The following is a 20,633-nucleotide window of genomic DNA, read 5'->3' on the forward strand; positions in this document are numbered from 1 at the left end:
TAACCTCAGTTACTGAATTTCACTACATCCAAGAGTCAACTACTACTGAATGAATGCCAGGTACTTTTCTATCTAGATTTGTTATATAGTGCCTTTTCAATGTCTATCAAAATTATAAGCCATTTACCCTACAATTTTAAAATTCCATTCTGGGAATAAATCCCACAGATATAATTGCAAACAAATGAAATGACATATACACGGTTGTCGCTGCTCTGTTAAAACAGTAAAAGGCTGGAAATAAGCTAAGTAGCCATATACAGGAGACTGGTATGGAAAGAAAGCCCTCCAGGATATACAATGTTAAGAAAAACAAACGAGGTGCAATAATAGTGTGTCTAGGATGCTACCTGTTGACATGGGGGATGAAGGTAGTGAGAGAAGAATACAGAGTCCTACTGGATTTTTTTTTTCCCAAAAATGAACACTGGAAGGATACTCAAAAAGCTAGTAAGAGTGGTGAGCTATGGGGGGTGGGTTTGGGGAGAGGAGGCAGACAAAGATATGAGTGGGAGTGAGATGTCCATAAACCTTTTTAATGTTCGTTTTGATTTCTGCAATGTATGTAAACAGTACCTATTCAAAAAAGCAAAACTATTAAATAAAGAATATGTTTATTTTAAGAACGTCCTTGTGTTTTATAATTTCCTTTTGATTCATACATACACTATTACATAACACAATATTCCAACACCAGCTTAATCATTACACACACAGATAAAAACTCCTGGTATACAATCAGCTAATCATGGGTGTGGAAAATATTTTCTTGCTTCTAAGAAAAGACATACAAAAGGGTTAAAGCCTGGAAATAAATGTCACGAATCACTTATTTTAGCTAACTATCTTTCAGTCCTATTTCTTGAAGTTATTACATCTTGCATATTAACTAGGAAGAAATGTGGTTTTTGTAGCTGCTCTGATTTCCTCAGACTTAAAAATGAATGTTTTTCTCTCTTGAAGCAGGTGACGCTAGAACTAAATTTCCCACCAGTGGCTTCTCTAAATCAAGACAAAGGAATGAAAACAAACAAGGAAGTTCCCTGGTTAAAAGGAAATGCTGACCTCCCACACAACTTCAACAGACATTTTCTCATTCATTTCAAATGGTGAACTGAATCCAATGTTACTTCATTTCCTTCTACACTGGAACTCTCACCTTTCTGATCCCAGGTAGAGTAAAAACCAGAAGAAACCAATTCTGACTTTCATTGAGTTTATTAACATTTATGGCACATTTACTATGTGCCAGACACCTTATATACATTATCTCACTTGTTCTTCACAAGACCCACGAAGTAAGTAGTATCACCCCAGTTTTACAGGTGCAGAAACAGATTCTGAGACTGATTCACCCAGGGTCTCAATGCATTTAAATGGCAGTCTTTCTGATTCCGAATGCTCTCTACATTGACTGACAAGGTCACCTCCCTACTATAAGAAGCTGGCTCAGTAAATGGGCCTGTTAACACTGCCATATTACTGTTAGATTGTTGTTGTTGTTTTTAATATGGACATTGTCAAACACACACAAAAGTAAAAAGAAGAGTATAAGAAAACCCCATGCACCCATCATCAGGTTGAACCATGATCACACAAGGCCAATCTTGTTTCGCTTAAGCTCCCCGACCATCACACTCCTGCCCTGCTTCACTGATTTTTTTTGAAGCAATTCCAGCATTTTATCATTTCATTCAGATACTTCAATAGGTTCCCATAAAGATAAGGACTTCCCTTTACATATAAAATAAAACATTAACTGCAACACCACGATCATACCTTAAAACATGCAGTACTATTAATTCCTTAATAGCAAATACTCCGATAATGTTCAAATTTCCCCAGATGCCTCTGTCTCTTTTTAAAAGCCTTTGGGTTGCCTGTATAGTTTTCTTACATATCCTCTATAGGAATGTTTTTCAAAACACAGCCCACGGACCCCCCTGGGTCCCTAAGATTCTTTAAGGGGTCTGCAAAGTCAAAATTATTTTCATAATAACATTATGGTGACATTTGTCTTTTAAACTATGTTTATATTTGCATTGACAGTGCAAAGGCAATGATGGGTAAGATTGCTTGTGCCTTATGTGAATGAAAAGGAGTCTATGCAATAAACCTGACAAGCTCAGGGGGGCCACATGGCAGACCAGACAAGCTCAGAAACCAAAAGTAACCACACAGGACGATCTGATCACAAATTCCTAACTGAGCAGGTCATAGCAGGCCGACATGTACCAGGCCCATAGCTTCCTTAGCAAAGATCAATCTTTACTTTAAGTAGGCTCTATTCTTAGGCATCTAGGATAACATATCTTTGAAACGTCAGAGTAATTTTCTTTTCCTACCCATCAAAGGCACAACCGAATGCACAACCACTGGCACCAAAGCACAAGCCCACAGAATCCCTCATTGTTATCTTGTTCCCCGTATACTATCTCTGTGTGCTGTAAATGTTAATTATTAACTATCCTGTACCACCATGTAAAAGAAGTACTTGTTTCTCTCTCCATTTTGCCTTTTATCCTAGAGATTTTCCAGCTTTGCTTTCTCCCACGTCCTTCATCTACCACCAGTGGATTTCATGTACCTTCCTTATGTCTCCTCCTTTGATTCTAATGTATAAAACAAGCTGCAAAACTGCCCTTCTCCACAGCATTTGAAATCTTGCTCCCTGGTATATGTCGTCAGTTTGGCTCAAATAAACTCATAAAAATTCTCCACAGGTTTAGACGTTTCTTACATCAACATTAGCATGAATCAGACAGCAAACCAAGTTGTGCCAGTAATCACTGTATTCTTCATTACCAAAGACTTTTGGTAAGAAAAAGATGCCAGTTTCACTTAAGAATGTCCTTAATGAAGCAGTAAAAACTAGTTGTATTAAATCTTGACTCTTGAATACATGTCCTTTTACATGTCTGCGTAAAGAAACAGGAAATATGCAAAGCACTTCTGCTGCATACTGAAATATGATGGTTGTCTTGAGGCAAAACACTTGTGTGATTATTGGAGTTTTAAGCTGAACTAGTCACCTTTTCCCACAAGCATCAGTTTTACTTGAAAGAGTGACTGACAAACTTCAGTTATTCAGATTTGGGTATTCTCAGGCCTTTTCTCAAAAATGAACGAAGGGAGCCTATCATTTTGAGGAAAACAACAATTGATTGCTGCTATTGTTGTCAATGATGGAATCGGAGCTTTCAAGCAAAAATCAACATTATTAGAAAACTTTTATCAGTCACCATCGAGCTTGACACCTTCCAAACACCTTTTTGTGATGAGACCGGTAGTGATATTAATGAATGCATTTTTTGATTGTGTAGTTAAATGTATCAACATCTGGAACATATGTATAACTCAGTGAACCAATATTTTCCAAATGACCAATGCATGATGTTACAAAATTATACACGGGTAAAAGACTCATTCTAAGTGCAAGATGGATCAATGTATTTTATTTAACAGGATAAGTTCAAATTTCATATTACCATTAATATGGACATAATTTGATTTCAGATTCTATACTGCTATTAATTTTTAGGAAGTCACCACTTTCTGAGTTTTTTTGTAGTATCAACAAAGAATATCTACAATTACCCAAAAAGACTTAAAATACTTCTCTCTTTTCCAATTATGTAACTGTGAAACCTGATTTTTTTTCATATATTTAAACCAAACCAACACAAACAAAGCAGACTATAAAAAGCAGGTATGAAAATCCAGCTGTTTTCTATTAAGCAGAGATATTAAAGAGATTTGCAAAAATGTGAAACAATACTACTCACAAATTTATCTTTGTTTTGGAAAATAGAATTATTTTTCATAAACATTTATGTTAAGATATAATAGATTATTGTTTTTAAATGAATTAATATTTTAAAATTTTCTGTTTTAATTTTTAATAGTGAATACTGACAGATATAAACCACATAAACAAAAACTGTTTTAGATTCTCAAAAATTTTTTAGATGTAAAGGAGTCTGGAGAGCAAAAAGTGTAATAGTTGCTATTCTATTGGAAGTGATATTACTCCACAACTTTACAGTTAATAATAAGTCATCATCCACAGATAACACGTGACTCCGGTTTGATGTATTTGGTAGGTATACATTTACTGACACTGACTTCAAATCTTCTCGTTACTTTCCATCATAACTAACCCAAACTAGAAAAATCATGTTTTGTATTTTCAGGAGACCGTTTGAATTCATGAGGGCTACAGCTAAAGTTACAGGGTGGCACAGAAACACTGCAGGTCCCAGATTGAAACAGGACTTCTTCATCCACACTAGTCTTCCTGGAGTGATATAGTACTCTTTCCACACGAGCTCTTTTTTTCCAGAAAAATAACATTTTTATTAATAAACTGGCTGACACACCTCGTTAATACTTTTCCCTTACATTTTTTGGCTATATGGCTCTTGAATTATCTTTTATATGATAATAATTTTGTAATTTTTTGGACACTAAAAAAAATGTATGTTTTCTTTCCTCTTTGCACTCTCAAGTGTACTTTATCAGATATTAAATAGCCACTCTCACTTTCTATTGGCGAGTGTTTAAATCATACACCTTTTCCATACTTGTAACGTTATTTTTAACAGCTTTGAGATATACTTAACATACACAATTCCCCTATTTGACGCATACAATTAAATGATTATTTGTAGATTCACAGACGTGCAACTGTCACCACATTAATTTTAGAACATTTTCATCATCTCAAAAAGAACCCCAAACCCTTTAACTAGCACCCTCTGCCCTTCACCTCTGCTCCAGCCCTATGCAACTACTTTCTATCGCTATCAGATTTCCCTGTCCTGGACATTTCCTATGAATGGGATCATCTAATATGGGGTCTTTTATGACTGGCTTCCACTTAGCATAATGTTTTAAAGGTTCATTCACATTGAGGAATGTATCAGTACTTAATTCCTTTTTATTGTAAAATATTATTTTATTATATAAATGCGCCACATTTTGTTTATCCATTTGACAGCTGATGGACATTTTGGTTATTTCCAACTTTTGGCTATTATGCTATATAATGCTATAAACATTCATTTACAAGTTTGTTTGTTTTTTAATGTATCATTTTATTGATATTCTCCCAGACATTTTTTGTGTTTTTCCAGGACCCTTCAGCTCGAAGTCAAATAGTTGTTTCAATCTAGTTTTGGAGGGCGCATCTCAGTGGCCCATGTGGGGACTGAACCAGCAATCTTGGTGTCATAAGCACTGCGCTCTAACCAACTGAGCTAACCGGCTGCCCCTATTTGTAAGTTATTGGATGAACACATGTCTTCATTCCTCTTGGGTATATATCTAGAAGTGGAACTGTTGGGTAATATGCCAACTCTATATTTAATTGTTTGAGGAACTGCCTGACTGTTTTCCACATTGTCTGCATTATTTTGCATTCCCAGCAGTACATGAAGGTTCCAATTTCTCCACATCCTTGCCAATACTTATTAACTGACTTCTGATTCTAGCCATCCTAGTGGTATCTCACATGGTTTTGATGTACATTTTTCTAATGGCTAATGATGTTGAATATTTTTTCATGTGCTTGTTGGCCATTTGTATATCTTGGAGAAATGTCTATTCAAATCCTTTGCCATTTTAAAATTGGATTATTGGCCTTTTTATTGTAAAGTTGTAGCAGTTCTTTATATATCCTGGATACTACATCCTTATCAGATATATGAATTGCTAATATTTTTTCCCATTCTGAGGCTGCCTTTTCACTTCTTGATAGTGTTCTTTGAGCCTAACAGGTTTTAATTTTGGTGAAGTGCAGTTTATCTATTTTTTCCTTTGTGGCCTATGCTTTTGGTGTCATGTTTTAAAAATGACTGCTAGATCCAAGATCATGAAACTTTAATCCTATGTTTTCTTCTAAGAGTTTTATAGTTTTAGCTCTTATATTTAAGTCTTTCATCGATTTTGAGTTAATTTTTGTATGTGGTATGAGGTGGCAGTCCCATGAGCTCTTTAAAGCCTATTTATTAATCCTTTACATTGTTCTAGGTTAGCAACAATTTATCCCAATTAAGGACAAGGAAGTGAAAAGAGGGAGTAAAAGGCCCTAAGTTTCTGAAATGAGTCACGAACCAGAAGGAAGTTACTAATAAATACCTGTTTTTTAAGGAATAAGAGATATATATTTTTAAAGTGCACTTAACTTACTAAGATTTAGAACATGCTTGGGCTACTCTATTATTTCCAGATATTTCTTAAGCAAATCCTGATTTTTAAGACAGTTTTAAGACAAAACAAGACAAGGAGGCCCGTTAGCCATTAGGGAATTGGTATCCAACTCTGTTTGATAAAGTAAGACAGAATTCCTTACAAATATTTTGAGTGCTTGCCTTTAAAAGGAACATTAAAAGCTTGTGTTGCTTCTTCCATAAAATGATAAAAATTATCTGTAATCTTTCTGTGGTTCCCGAAAAGGCACAGATGCCAGTGAACACAGCTTTTATAGTAGTGAGTAAGGAAAAAAGTAAGTTCAAAATATAGTGATAATGGAACAGTGGTCTCATCATAAAGGCCTCATCTCTCTCTCTCTCCCTCTCTCTCCCCCTCCCCCTAACCCCCTCTCCTGAAATGGGGTCAAGGTGCCTACCCGAATAAGTCCATAAACAGACATTTTACAGAAGAGGCAAACGCTATGCAAATCTACACGTTAGAAATGAATATTCTGATTACATTCAGCATGCATGTGATGGGTTTTAGGGAATTTCAAATGGCAGTGTACTCACAGGAGAGAGTTTCTGGATAAGGTCATGGGCGACGTGGAGAAGATTCTTGTCTTCATGAAGACATTTCTGAAATTTTTTGCTCTCCTCATCTTCTAGAAGATCAAAATCAATGGCAGCATCCAGTAAGGCCTGAATTAACCCCTTCCAGGATTTCAGGGCTGGAACTTGAGGGGCGACTGCAGCACTAATGCCCGTTCCAATCACCAGAACCAGTTCCCGAGGCTTCTTAGTTTTTAAGCTTGGAAGCAGCTTCCTGAAAAAGTCCAACAAATAAGAGGATGTGGAATATCCAAAGGATATGAGGCACAGGGAGAGACTCTCTAAAACCATGGTGTTCAGCTATAACTTCTATAGCTACAAAGATGACAAATGCTCATTTCTGACACTTCTCCAAAATAGCTTAAGCAAAAAGACCAGAATATTGTGCCAGCGCTGGCTGAAAAACAAAGTAATAAAGCTATTTCAGGACTCCTAAAAAGCAATCTTAAAATCAAGTTTTCTCCTTCATGGTCCTCTCAATCTAAGAAAACCCACTACTATAAGGAAAAGGCCCAATTATATTATGGCTCAGATTAATTTTGCTAACTACGTTGTATTTGAAACCAAGACCACGTTTGATTTGGATTCCTGAGAGAACAGAACCCCATACAAATTAAGTTGCTATTGTTGAGAAACATAAAACAGGAGATGAAAGAAGGCCAATAAAAAATGTAATCCCAAGTTTTGTGAACATGATTAAAATTGAGCATGACTAAAATTGAGGGGGAGATCGTCAAACACATGGGAAAAAGTCTGCCTTCGGTTTGTTCTAGATATCCTCAGACCAAAAAGAAACAAGTGGCCAACGGAATTCTAAAAACACGAGCCCCACAAACCTAAAAAAAGACAGCATTCTGTCCTGACGCTTTTATGTGAGACACCGTAAGCACAGGTTTTTGTGTTTTGGTTCCCCACCCCCTCTTATTCTGGAGACTATATTAAAATGTTTGAAATATATTTAATTTTTGCTGCTGGCATGCTTTTTCTCAAGAAACTGCCTTTCTCATCCTTTTGTCCAAATAATAAAATGAAGAGAAACAGGATCAGCATTTTGGCGTAACCCAAGAACGAACAGTACTTTTAGCCATGGGAAACCTGGCTTTGGGAAAAACCTCTATATTGCCTTCCCTGTCCTCAGCTCCTACATTCAGTCATTCAACAAATATAAAAAATGTATAAAGTAACAAACACTACAGTAGACACTAATGATATATTTATGAACAGAATGGAGTTCCTAATCTCAAAAGTTTAGTCCACTGGAAAAGACTAATAATGGATATTAGAAGCAAGTGAAAAATGAGTTTCAGTTAAGGGAATCAAGATAGTGAAGCATACACAAATATAAACTCAGAAAATTTCCAGAAGGAGTCACAAGAACTATAAATCGTGGTTAACTGTGAGAATTGAGGAGAAAAAGGATTTTTACTTTTCATTTCATTGTGCTGTACTATTTGAATTTTTTACCTCATATATTATAAATTTGAGGTGCAATTTTCCCTAATTTAAGACTTCCAGTTAAAAAGGAAAAATTTAACAGTTGTGTTTCATTTCTGATTCTTCCCAACACCACTAAAATAACAGTAATTTTTTTTTGGAAGGCAAAAATTCATAAAAAGTAGAATAGGAAAAGATGACAGCCTACAACAGAGGTCAACACAATTTTAGAAATTGTAAAGTACGAGCAGATTCTTTCTGCAGAAGCTTGGGATTATTAGGGTACATCTGAAGGTGGGGGAGCAGGTGGGGCCAAAACAGGGGAAGTCCCTGCAAGGCTACTGCACTAAGCAGCCAGAGCTCTAAGACTGGAGGCTTGCCTTCCAGAAAGAGTGAACCAGAGGATTCTGAGTGTGAGAACACTGTGCACAGCTTGGGGAGGGGGATTAAGTAAACGTCTGTATATGAAATATAAGACTCTCCTCTCCTCCCTTCCCCCAGAAGACTCCCGCTCACTGGCAGTCAACCTTATACCTGTACCCCATCCCCCATCCAGTCAGCAAATGGGAAGATTCCTCTCTGGGGAAAATGGCCAGCAGGAGAGAAAAGACCCCCAAGCTGCTGATCGGTGGGAGCTCCTCAGCTGTAGAGCCTGTCCCAAGTTTGATACCCACAGTGAAGCCCATCAGCGACCAAGCCCCTTATGCACACACAGATTCTCCAATTGGCTTTTTAGGGTTTTCTCTTTGATATGAACAGACAAATAAGGGTTAGCTCATATTTGGGTAAAGCCCCAAACACAGGAGTTTCAACAAAACAACTAGAAGATAGAATGGAATTTGGAGGAAACAAGAGACAATAAAGGAAAGAAAATAAAAATTGAAAAGAAAACAATGACATCTTATTTAAATGGCTTTTTATTTAATTGGCATCTATAAAACATGAACAGATGCTAAAAACAGATGGGCAAACAAAAAGATTTCTTGGCAATTAAAAATATAACAGAAATACAAAGTTCATAAGGTTGGAAGATACAACTGAAAAAAATCTGAGAAAGTAGAATTATAAAACACGATAGAAAAATATAAGAAAATTAGAGACTTAATCCTGAAAGTCTCACGTCTGAATACCAAGAGTTCTAAAAAGACAAAATAGAGAAAAACTGTAAAAATTTCAGGTTACTGAGAATAAAATAACAATCCTTACAAGCTTCTAATGAGAAAAAAATAAGAGGTCACATGATACAAACGACTGGGAAACAGAAAAGAGTGGCTATTTTGGGAGGTACACTGAGATGTTAACAGAGAATAAGCAATGGCTTCAGAACACCAAGGAAAACGATTTTCTACCTAAAATTCTACATTCAGCCTAATCATCAGACGAATGTAAGTGTATGATAAAGACATCTTCAAACGTCTCCAAAAGCTTTTCTTCTATGCATCCTCACTGAAGAAGCTAATGAGGACACTCTTCAGCACAATGAAGGAGTACACCAAAACAGAAGACCTGAGATCCAGAAAACAGGATGCAATACAGAAGAGACGTAAAAGGAATTCTCAGGGTGATGGGAAAGGAAAACAGCAAAATCAGCGAAGCAGCAGCCTGGAGAGCAACTGTCCAGAGCAGAGAGTTGTTCATAAAACACATGTAACTAGTAAATTGGTGACATGTGTCAGCATATCAAGGAGGCTGACTCTTCTGTCACAGAGTTTGAAGATAAACTCATAGGTACACAGAAAACAAAGCAAACCAAAAAAAAATGAGACAATCTTTAATAAGTTGAAGGGAAAAATGGACAAGAAAAGAAATGTAATACCAACACATATTAGGCTCATCTATGAATACTATAATACTTATACAGTCAGATATTAAAAACTGATATAACCAAAAAATGTGATCTAAAACATATGTAGGATGTGTATGGGGGGGAGGGACAATGTGGGGGAGGACACATGAAAGCAAGCCTACTCCTTATCTTCCATAATTGGAAATAGATAAAACCAAAATACTAAAATATAGCAGTATACACACATTTAAAAATATGGATGTTAAGTATTAGAGAAACATATAAAAAGTTGCAAGTGATTGTCTCTTAAGAGGAACGAGGCATTATGAGTGTTAAGTACTGACTTTAAAAATTATATACATTTATGATCTTGATAAAAATTTAAAATAATTTTTTTATAAAGGTCAATATTAATTCGTGAAAACAACTGGATGTAGGGCAAGTTCATTATCTTTCATTATCTACCATTAGTGGCAGTGGCACTACACTTCTCAGATTCCCTTCCCCTGTTTACCTGGGCTTTTTGGTGGGGGGTGCGCCATCACTGATGAATCCAAAAATCTCGTCTATATCAGAGGCCTGGCTCCCTGTAGAAGCCATCCAGTTTCTAAAATAGATTAAACACCATGGACCACAATTAGATCTGTAAAGTGTACCATTCAAAATAGCACATACATTAAACAGTTTTAATAAGCTTTATACCCTGAAAGTGTTCTAGAAGTATCCCCTGCTTAACAGAAATTCATTAATTAATGAGCAACCCGAAATTAAGGAATTAGATTCATCTAAAACAAAGTAACTGTGAAATTATGACTTTGGTGCTTCATACTGCCATCTCTTTTGTTCCTGAAGGCTGTCTTCCCCCCAAACCCCCTGCCAAAAAACCCTCAAAACAATGTCATCTCATATCAATTACTGGCCATCATTTTGTGAAGCCTAAGAAATATCTGTTATTTTTACATGAGACAGGCTTGGGGAAGGTTCAGGGGGATAAAAGGACTCACAGATAAATGTGTTAATAGCCTCAATTACCCATTTACTATCAGCTAAAAAATAAATAAATAAATAAATCACTAGGTCAAGAACAATCAATGCTCATTGGTTGATTGTTATACATCTCTTGTTGCTGTACGATTGTGTCCTCATAGGCAGTGAGACACGTCTCTCTAGCTCAGGGGTCAGCAAACTTTTGAGATGGAAGAGCCGCCAGGGGTCAGCAAACTGTGGCTCGCGAGCCACATGTGGCTCTTTGGGTACGTACATGTGGCTCTGAAGTAAAATTGAAATGAAAATAAAACTATCATAGTTTCATTTATAAAACTTTTAAAGGATATTATTCACATAATGGTAATTATGTAAAAATATATTTATGGCTCTCGAATAATTTTTTAATTGTTGTGAGGGACAGGATTGGCTGTGCCAGGGGTCGGCAAATTTTTGAGATGGAACGTACCCAAAGAGCCACACATGTGGCTTGCGAGCCGCAGTTTGCCGACCCCTGCCCTAGCTAAACACAGAGTGGTCTCAGAGACACTGTGATAAATGGGAAAGGTATTATTATCAAGCAGAGATATATGGAAAATGACCAATTATGTTTAGGTGAGATAACTAGCAAAAGTAAAAGAATTATCGTGAATTAGAATGAGAACTATAAAATTGTAATTGCTTGAAATTATAGTAAACTTGCTAAATCTAAGGACCATTAAGTCTAAAATAGCAATACTTCAAATAGCATGTGTGTACACACAACACAGAAGGCAGTATGTATTGCCAGAGTTTGGGGTATTTTATTATCTTCCATTGTCAATATTTAAAAGAATGGAATTACTAACAATTCTGTGAAGTTTACTGTTATATTAAAAGCTTTCTTTCTTTATTAAAACGTTTTTGTTTTTTTTAAGAATGAGGGTTTTTTTTAGATTTTATTGGGGAATTGGGGGAGGGGAACAGCATTGGGGAATCGGGAAAGGGGAACAGACAAGTTGCTGTCCTTTCGTTCTTCAGTCTAGCTGTGGAGGACGTTGCTTCACTGGCCCATGTTGGTACCATCACTGCGCTCTTCCCAGCTGAGGCAGATCGGTTGCCGGCCACTGGACAGTCGCTCACGGCAACTCATGGCAGCTCACACTGGCTGCTGGCCGCTCATGGCAGCCCACTGCAGCTCCACTGCAGCCTATGCCGTTGCCAGCAACTCACGGCAGCCCAGCTCCAGGTCGAGCTGTTGTTCACCATCTTAGCTGTAGAGGGCGCAGCGTCACTGGCCCTAACGTGGGATCCAAACCAGGGCTCTGCTGCTCAGAGCTGGCGTCCCAAGCCAACTCTTACCCAATGCGCCACTTGGCCGGCCCTAAAACGTTTTTAAGGGCCGGCCAAGTGGCTCAATCAGTTAAGAGTTGGCTTAAGAGCATGAGCTCTGAGCAACAGGGCTGCTGGTTTGATTCCCACATGGGCCAGTGACGCTGTGCCTGAGCTGAGCTGTCACTGAGCTGCCACAGGTGGCAGGATGGCTCAGCTGGTGTAACAACAAGATTGCCTGTTCAATGATGGTCTATGCCCACCTGCAACTTAGACTGAACTTGGCACCTTGAGCTGAGCTGCTGCCCGGATGGCTCAGTGGATGGAGCGTGCGCTCTTAACAAGGCTGCCGGGTTTGACTCCTGCATGGGATGGTGGCAATGCCCACCCGCAACTAAATACTGAACTTGGTACCTTGACCTGAGCTGCCACCTGGATGGCTCAGTGGATAGAGTATGCGCTCTTAACAACAAGGCTGCTGGTTCGACTCCTGCATGGGATGGTGGCTACGCCCACTGGCAACTAAGATTGAACACAGCACCTTGAGCTTAGAGGCCACGAGCTGCCAACGGGAAGCCAGATGGCGACTGGAGCCTTCCACAACGAAGACTGAAGAACAACAACTTGGCTGGTCCCCCTCCCCAATTCTCCAACACTGTTCCCCTCCCCCAATACCCCAATAAAATCTTTAAAAAACGACAACAAAAAAAAATGTTTTTAAAACTTTGCTGACTTAATTTTTCTGGTAAACAGAAGGATCAGTTCCTCACCCCATATCCATCACACGTAACAGAATTCTTTAATATCATAATCATTAGAAATATAGGAATCATAGAAGTGAGTTGGGAAGTAAGCTGTCTTTTTCATCAAATCTTTAATTCTGTTGGTGAGAAATCTAGGGCTCAGAGAAGATGGCTGAATTATTTAATTCAGTAAATCTTGTTTTAACTTAATAATCATCTGAGATGCTTGTTAAAAGTATATGTTCTTAAAAGTAGTCCATTAATTTAAAAGACAGTGTATGTTTCTGGGCTCTGATAGAAAATTACTGAACCAGAATCATCAGGGAATTCTTATGAGGAGGCAAACAGGAAACACCTAAACGAAATCAAACAACCCAACTCTTGCTAAATGCAGGATGCAATCTAGGCATACCATATGCCATCCTCCCTTCCTTTAAGTGTACACTTCATTTATTACAGTCTAACAGCTTCCCAGGCTTGCTAATATCAATAGTCAGAAGTTAATCACCATTAAAATATTCCTATGAAGTGTTAATTTCTGTGAAGTCATTTCCTACTCTAAAGTCTATGCTCTAGATTGGAGAAGTAGTGGTAGAAGAGTGGTTACTCCTACCACATAAAGGACAACCCATAAGTTTGGGGATATTTTTAAAAAGTACACAATGAAAAGCATGCATGCTTATGCTCTTTCCTTAAACAGGGTTCTATAAACCCATCGTCTGAACAAATTACACCCAGGTAAAAACTACTGTGTATTGAGAAAGATGAAAATAAAGTATACAGGGAAGTAATTTAACGTTTATTAAGTTTTGAAAACAGACATCTTCAGAATTAAATGCTTAATTCAGCTACTAAACCAGCATTTTATTTAACAAATTCTTATATAGTGTTTATCACATGCCAGGCACTTTTTACAAATATTAACTCAAGTAATCTCCATAACCGTATGAAGTACTTTTATTACCCCATTTTAGAGAGGAGAAAACTGAGATACAGAAAAACTGGGTGTCAGAATTCAAACCAAGGCAGTCTGCCTCCCAAGTCCATGCTCTTAACCACACTATTACCATCTAAAGACATTCTTCAAGTATTAGCTTCTCAGCTTTGTTTTTAATTTTTAGTTCAAAACTATCAAAAAAGGAAGCTGCTACATTCTAGAGAGCAGATTTACTTGAAATAATTCTGTGTAATGCATAATAGCTGCTACGTGACGAGGCACTCTGCTGATGCAATCATGGCAGTCATTTAAATTCAGAAGCTGAAAAATACACGTTTTCTGGTGACAGGATTATTGGCTACTACCCATCACCACCACTAATCCACCAGAGCCCTAGATCAGTCCTATCATTTTCTCCTGGAAAATATGCAAGGTCATTTTTGCTGGTCAATTCTTGGTCTCTACTGAATACTAAGCTTTTTGGTTTTTTTCTTTACAGAGTCAACTGTTCTGAAGGTCCACTTCGTCTACACAATTTAAGAGAATTAAGTATGACAAGTTGTTACTGGGATGTTTTCGGTCCTCTTATTTAGGAACTGAATGAGGGGTAATTCCATATGCTACAGAATATCTGATCATATAGTCACCCAGTTTTCTAACCGGTAACATCTTTTTTTCAGTCTAAAGGATGTCTCATGTGATACAATCTCATATGTACACTGCAGTGGCTTCTAAGCATAAACCACATCTTATTCCTTCTAGAGTATTGCTTCAGAAAGAAAACTCCGTTTTAGCATTGTACCCTAAACAATATGCAGTTACTGCTAAAGAGCTTCCAAGCTAATTATGAAAATCTTACACAGAATTCCTTACATGCACCAACTAGTTGAAACATCGGTTTCTTTATGTGATCACTATTTGAATTTTCATTTTAGTGGAACATGCTATGTATAGCAGAGATGGGAAAAGCTTTTCTGCCACAAGAAAACAAAGGCAATTATCTGTGGCAGTGTCTTTATTACTCCAATTACTGCTAAGCCACTGGGAAATCCTTCAAGGCCAACAGAGTTCAACAAAATAACGGTCAGATACTTGGTAAATGCTAAGAAAAGTTAATAGCAACCTCATTGACATGTTTTAAGGCCTAAGTCTTCATGTAAGATAGGATAGTTACACTATGAAACCTGTCAGCTTGGCAGGAAATAGAATGCTTGTACCTGATGGATGAAAAAGGGGAAAATCAAAGCAAATGTTCTAGGAAAAATGTATTAAGAAACACAGGAAAAACAAAAAGACGGAAAAGAGACTGGATATGTGAATAAAATCAGTGTGCACGAACTACAGGACTTGTGGATTTGAAACATCGAAGAACCCCAATAGCTCTTGCTTTCATGGCATCTTGGTGCCAGCAAAGATGGCAAAATCTGATGCCTTTTTCCATCTAATATTCAGTGAGGTCCTCCAGCCTGAGTTCCTCATGCTGATCTATGTATCTCTCCGTCTGCTTCTAGTGTGCACTCTTCAGCTCAAACAACTGACAGGCCAGAAAGAAAACAGAATTCACTTTGGCATATGTGTGGGTGGAATAAATTGACAGGACAGGAAGTTCTAATGATGGCATTTTTGCCTGAAAGTAAAAGGCAAAAATGAATAGCTTAAGAAGGTGGTACACGTCTTGCTTCAAAAGCTCCCCACCCCGGCCTTCTGTTTTAAAAAATAAAACAGTGGGGCCGGCCGAGTGGCACGTTGGTTAAGAGCTGGCTTGGAATGTCAGCTCTGAGTGAGCAGCAGGGCCCCGGTTAGGATCCCACATTAGGGCCAGTGACGCTGTGCCCTCTGCAGCTAAGATGGTGAACAACAGCTCGACCTGGAGGGAGCTGGGCTGCCATGAGTTGCTGGTGATGGTGTAGGCTGCAGTAGGGCTGACTGGCAGCAGGCGTGCACTATTGTGAGCTGCGGTCCAATGGCTGGCGAGTGACTGCCTCGTCCGGAAAGAGCGCAATGATAATACCAACATGGGCCAGTGAAGTGACGTCCTCCACAACTAGACTGAAGAACAAAAGGATAGCAACTTCTCTGTTTCCCTTCCCCAATTCCCCAACACTGTTACCCTCCCCCAATTCCCCAATAAAATCTTAAAAAAATAAAATAAAACAGTGACTGAAATAAAAGCTGCTTATTTCTCTAGTGTAAACATAGAAAAGGGTTAACTACATTTTTTTAAGAGAAAAAGATAGTCATCCTCTGACTTGGAAGAAATCAAAGCCCTCTAATTGCGGCTTTTGGACTAATTCCAATACATCTGGTTTTTAGCAAGTAGGCGGGTAGGAAGGAAGGAAAAGATCCCCAGTATAAGATACTATATAAGACATTCAAACAACCTCGCTGACAAGTAACAAATTAAAAAGTATTTGACTCGGGTAGCTGATGAATTCAGTTCTATAATGTAGACTGCAGGCATTCCTATCAGTGTATAGAGCAAATTTTCCATTTTCTGCCTTCTAATCCACACAAAGAGATGGAACTGAAAGACAGGAGTTACATCTCAACAAACTAGGATCTGATTTCTCTGTTTACCCCAGTCTTGAAGTATTTCCTCTAGCTGGTTAACTCAGTCTGCTCTTACTTTTACCCCGAAATCATATGAGCCTCACACCCTCTATCTTCCGTGGGGTAAGATCTGTATCACATTCATTTCCTGAAAATTTGCTTTAACATAGTCACTCATAAAATGCCAGATTGATACCACTTATTCTTGGCATTTTACTAGCCAACAATGAACCACATATGAACAATGTGAGGGTGACCTCATCGGAGGTAATGATTAAGAGGTATGACCTCAAATTCCAGAAAGTCTTTTAACTCATGTCCCAAAATAAACCACATTGGTATTCCAAGCTCAAGAGCTCAGATGTTGCTGATGTTAGTTATTTTCAATTATAAAACCAAAGTAACACATCATGTATAGGAACTAAACTGCTTCAAGAAGGAATAATTTTAATCAGAAATTAAAATCTGATTTGAATTAGAAATTGGTGACAGAAGTTGATGCTTTTACCGTGCCAAGAATGAGAACTTCCTTTGTCACTGCTTTCTCTCCTGTGAAACTTCTGAGAAGGTATATCCTGAAAATAATGACACATGTTGCTAAGATAGAAGACTTCAAAAATACTTAAAAATATATATTTTCCATGTATCAAGTAGTACGATCATACACTTGCATCACAGATGACATAGGCTATTCATTCAAAATGAGATTAAGTAAATCTTCAAGGCCAACATTTTATGTTCTAGTGAGTCCTTAAAAACCAAATTCCTCCTATTAAGACAGCACGAGTTACAAATGGCGATATCCTCAACTGCTTGCTTTTCATGCCAACAGAATACACAGAATATGCTGTGTACAAATACAGATTCATCCAAGTCTGGGGGATCTCAGAAAATGTCATCATTATAGAGGAGCTCTCAAGGAGGTGAAACTTGACAAGTCTTAAAGAAGGGAAAACTTTTCTGTCATGATAAAAATAAAAGCGTTTAGTAAGAATGTCCCACCTAATTTCCACCCCTTTTCAGTTTCTTGAGGATTTCTGACTTAAACAGTACTGAGTTTAACAACTAAAAAAGCAAGGTATATTTTGACAACATGAAGCTTGGCAAATGTTATGATTAAAAACCGCAAGTACAGCTGAATGTTAATTGTGATTAAGTGAATTCACTGTCAATGCCAGGTGAAACATCTCAGAGGTCCCTGAATTGTGGCCATGTAATCCAAATCCCATTAATAGCAAAACCAAGGACAGAGTATAAGAAAGACACAAAGTAGATCTGTTTTACAATTCTTAGAGTTAACTAAAAGGAAAATAAAATGTTCTGCAACATTAAGATAAACAAAAATAAATCACTCAATTTCAATTTTTTCATTATTTTCAAGTTCGTGTTCAAGTGCACAATATCTTAAAAAGATATAACAGATACAAAATAATTGAATAGATACCCATCTTAGGTTCTTAATTATGTTTCAAACTCAGTTATCAGAATACCCAGTAAAGAGGAATTTAAGAATAAGCCTGCTTTTATTTAGTGTATTCAAATTCTTTTTTAATTTTGTCATTCAACATCTAAATATTAAATATCTACTAAATGCTAGGCTCTTGGCCTTCCCACTGAGAATGGCAATGGAACTGGATTTCTTTTTAAAGAAAAAGAGGGTAGACTTAATTTGGGGGTGATTCATATGCAGTCCTACCTAAAGGAAGAAAAGTTCTGGCAAATTTTTCAAGGGCCCTTCCAACTCGCAGTTATATTAACTTGTACCACTGTCCTCTTTTACTGTGAGAACAAAGTAGAATGTTTTGCTCAGAAAGTCAAAGACCGGGGCCGGCCGAGTGACGCGTTGGTTAAGAGCTGGCTTGGGATGCCAGCTCTGAGCAGCAGGGCCCCGGTTTGGATCCCACATGAGGACCAGTGACACTGCCCTCTACAGCTAAGATGGTGAACAACAGCTTGACCTGGAGCTGGGCTGCCGTGAGTTGCCAGCAATGGCGTAGGCTGCAGCCCCTGCTGCAATGGGCTGCCAAAAGCTACCATGTGTGGCTGGCAGCCAGCGTGAGCGGCCGGCAGCCAGTGTGAGCTGCTAAGAGCCGCTGTGAGCGGCCGTCCAATGGCCGGCGAGCGACTGCCTCAGCCGGGAAGAGCACAATGATAATACCAACATGGGCCACTGAAGCGACGTCCTCCACAACTAGACTGAAGAACAAAAGGACAGCACCTTGTCTGTTCCCCTTCCCTGATTCCCCAATAAAATCTTTAAAAAAGAAAAGAAAAAAAAGAAAGTCAAAGACCCATGCTTCTCAGCATTTTCTTGAATGTGATTTTTACCTGAGCTTCAACCTCATGGAAAACTACTCTAGAAGCAATGAACAGCAATTCAGATAGGACTCCAACATGAAATAATCATGACAAATTAGGAAAGGAACTGAGGAGAAAGAAGTTTAAGAAACTATAAACGGATACTCTATGAAAAATAAAATAAAATAAAATTCAGAAACATGGGAAAAGATTAGTTATGGGCATGGATGGCTGGAATAGCTCCAGTGATCTCACTGGATAAACTCAGCCTGGTTCTTTATAAAGAGTACTGTGCATCTGGAACAAAGATGATACTGGATATAGACCAACACAGTGTACTTGATATGCACGTGACTTTGGCAATATTCTACTGTATCAATCAGTCACTGAATAGGATCTTATGAAAGCAGTGTGCCTGATTTAGATTGGAAACTTAAGAAACAAATGCAAAATTTCACGGAGTCAAAGAACAGAAAATGCAGACCACCAAATAAAAACGTTAAAAGGATTTAGACCTACAGAGCTTGAAAGAAATAAGGGAGGTAAAAAAGCCTGCTCTTAAAGAGCAGTTCCCCTGACTCAGTCCAAGCTTTACCCTTCACTGCTCCTCTTAGAGACAAGTGCATTTGGCATCTTGGCCATCCTCTGCTATAAAACAAAACTCGGAGAGCTATAAATTAGAATGGTAAAATTTTCAGTTTTTACTAAATGCTAGATCTTCTAAGCATGCGGATCCAATATCAGTTTTTTATAGAAAAAAAAGAGATTTTTGTTTGTTTAGCTGCCTTATGGCCTGGATTTAAGAAACTTCTGTGTTACTTGAAATTACCTAATTGAAGTTAAGACAGGAGTCTGTGTGTTCATAGAGTACCCTCTGCAGAACATTCATGGGATGGGAATTCTTTGCCTAACTATTCATTTGTTTTGGCTGATGATGCACTTTCTAAAATTGACTGGGGAGAGAACCATTCCTAGACAGCTGAGGAACTCCATTCCCCTCCGCTGGACACACTGGCCTCTTCACTGTTCCTCACTCAGGCCTGGCCCCTCTGGCCTTAGGGCCTTTCTTTATACTGGCAGCTCCTTCTACCTGGCATGCTCCTCCCCCAGTTATCTACACAACGTTCCCAGCCTTTGCTCAAATCATACTGTCTCAGTGATGCTATCCTAACCAACTTATTTTAAACTGCAACCTCCCCAACACTGCATTAACTGTTCTACTTTTTACTTTCATAGCACGTACCACCCTCTAATATACTAATTACATTTGTAATATAAAAAAGATACTAATTATGTTTATTATTTGTCACTTGACTCCTCCCACTACAATACAAGCTCCTCAAAAGTAGGGATCTTTTGTTTAGTTGACAATGTATCCTAAGACCCTAGAACAGTGCTTGCATATAATATGTTTTCAAATATAATATTTATTGAATGAACTAACTCAAATGCAAGCTGTTACTCATGATTGGAGCTAAAAGAAAGTAATTTAATGTGCAACAGAGAAAGCATTTCCTATTAAAAGAAACACCCTATCACCACTTTTAATATAGTAAGGACCATAAAAGGCCATTTAAAAAAATAGGCCAAATGGGAAAAGACAAATTCCTGTGAAAACTGTGTGCACAGTAAATGGACATTCAGACTATAATTTTTCTGATATGCAGTGAGTAAAGGTAATCTGGTTCCGGCAGGCAGAAGAAGGATTTCAGGCTTAAGGTTTCAAGACCATCCTCTCACACTAATTGAACATTTGTATATATAAATCATTTTATTTTTTATTTTTT

General features: G+C 37.9%; 2 protein-coding genes across 8 annotated transcripts in view; one reads left to right on the top strand and one right to left on the bottom strand.

Moving 5' to 3' along the window:
* The window catches only part of SRPRA (SRP receptor subunit alpha), a 20,335-nt gene extending 19,136 nt beyond the window's left edge, over nucleotides 1-1,199 (top strand). For both annotated transcript variants that reach the window (XM_019658893.1, XM_019658894.1), the window contains exon 14: nucleotides 964-1,199. In XM_019658893.1, the coding sequence (XP_019514438.1) occupies nucleotides 964-1,113 (150 nt within the window). In that variant the 3' untranslated portion in view covers nucleotides 1,114-1,199. The remainder of the gene's footprint in view (nucleotides 1-963) is intronic.
* The window catches only part of SIRAL1 (SIR2 antiphage like 1), a 62,044-nt gene that overhangs the window by 12,921 nt on the left and 28,490 nt on the right, over nucleotides 1-20,633 (bottom strand). For 5 of the 6 annotated variants that reach the window (XM_019658904.1, XM_019658902.1, XM_019658901.1 and 2 more), the window contains exons 2-4: nucleotides 17,057-17,123; nucleotides 10,538-10,630; nucleotides 6,765-7,017 (exon numbers count right to left, since the gene is read on the bottom strand). In XM_019658904.1, the coding sequence (XP_019514449.1) occupies nucleotides 6,765-7,017; nucleotides 10,538-10,623 (339 nt within the window). In that variant the 5' untranslated portion in view covers nucleotides 10,624-10,630; nucleotides 17,057-17,123. The remainder of the gene's footprint in view (nucleotides 1-6,764; nucleotides 7,018-10,537; nucleotides 10,631-17,056; nucleotides 17,124-20,633) is intronic. The other variant, XM_019658899.1, reaches the window with a different exon arrangement.

Source organism: Hipposideros armiger, unplaced genomic scaffold (genome assembly GCF_001890085.2).
Source record: "Hipposideros armiger isolate ML-2016 unplaced genomic scaffold, ASM189008v1 scaffold_291, whole genome shotgun sequence".
In the NCBI taxonomy this organism is placed as follows: Eukaryota; Metazoa; Chordata; class Mammalia; order Chiroptera; family Hipposideridae; genus Hipposideros; species Hipposideros armiger.